Source organism: Arabidopsis lyrata (genome assembly GCF_000004255.2).
Source record: "Arabidopsis lyrata subsp. lyrata unplaced genomic scaffold ARALYscaffold_6, whole genome shotgun sequence".
NCBI classification, from domain to species: Eukaryota; Viridiplantae; Streptophyta; class Magnoliopsida; order Brassicales; family Brassicaceae; genus Arabidopsis; species Arabidopsis lyrata.
Genome location: NW_003302550.1, coordinates 17,996,651 through 17,997,914, shown reverse-complemented (window position 1 = coordinate 17,997,914; position 1,264 = coordinate 17,996,651). Strand labels below are relative to the sequence as shown.

Genomic DNA, 1,264 nt, shown 5'->3' with positions numbered 1-1,264 from the left:
AAGAGAACATCTCTTGACAATCCATCAGCGAGCCCTTCAATGGATCAAATTCTAGTGGATATACATCTTGGACAGTCTCTTCGTCAAGGCGTAATGGGTTTTTGTTATGACTGCGGAAAAGCTTGTTTTAGAAGGGGTAAGTATATTCGTAGTTGTACAAGATTTAAATGTCGTTGCAGTATTAGTGACATTAAATAAGGCTTCATAATTTTCTTGTAAAAATTATAATAAAATTATCGTATTTAATATTCTTCTATGGTTTAGATTTACCGTGTTGAACATAGATAACAGGCTGAAAGTTATGCACACGACATGATATTTGTGCTACTTATTAGTGTAAAATAAATTGACTTACTTAGCTTAGGAGAAGATAAATTAATTTTTCTTCTAGAGTTTTTGCTAGGTTTGAGCCGAAATTTCAAACTGAATTGACCAAACTGATGTTTGGTAAATGTGGTTTTGTTTTAGTTTACACACATAAACCGTTAAGTAGAAGAATAAAACAAATTCAAATGTTGGTTCCATTAAAACCCAGAACTCGAATTCAAACTGATTGATTTAACGAAGTTGTTCATATAAAGATAATAAAACCTAGGTCTAAGTCGTTTCTTTTTTTTTCATCTGACGAAAAATCATTTATCCGTTTGTTTCTCTTTTCTCTCCTCTCATACAAAATCAATTATACTTTTTGCTATTTTTTTCACCAATTCTACCTAGTTTTACCGTCAAATTCTCTTTAAAACCATGTCGGATAGCTCGTTTTGACCGCCGCCACATATGTTAAACGACTTAAGATGTGTGGTTTGAATGTTTTTTTTTCGCATTTCTCATTTATGTCTTATATTTATAGTTGGCCTAATTATTTGGCTGATACAATTATGAAATGATGAAAATACTTCTTTATAAAATCCTAATAAGAACAAAACATGCGAAACTGAATATTCGTGTCCATTCCGCAATTTCGTTTTTACAACAAACCGAACCAAATTTTGTACTTTTAAATCGAAGACTTCAATAAGATTTTTATTTGGTGAAATGTCTTCAAAACCGAACAAACTAAATTACTTCCAAATTTCCAAAACAAAGCAGACCAATTAAACAGATTACCCGGGCTCAGAAATTACTTCAAAATATATTTAATAAGTTAATTAGTATTAATTTTATAGAGTTGCCAACGATATATATTGGAACATAAAATTATACATACTTCAAATGAGTTTTTAGTATTAAGATTTTATCAAATAAATAATAATATTTTTTTCGT

General features: G+C 29.7%; 1 protein-coding gene across 1 annotated transcript in view; it reads left to right on the top strand.

Annotated features, from left to right (window-relative positions):
• The window catches only part of LOC9310583 (defensin-like protein 209), a 344-nt gene extending 146 nt beyond the window's left edge, over positions 1-198 (top strand). Inside the window, exon 2 of the mRNA XM_002874470.2 lies at positions 4-198. Within this exon, the coding sequence (XP_002874516.2) occupies positions 4-198 (195 nt within the window). The remainder of the gene's footprint in view (positions 1-3) is intronic.
• The last annotated feature ends 1,066 nt before the right edge of the window (positions 199-1,264 follow it).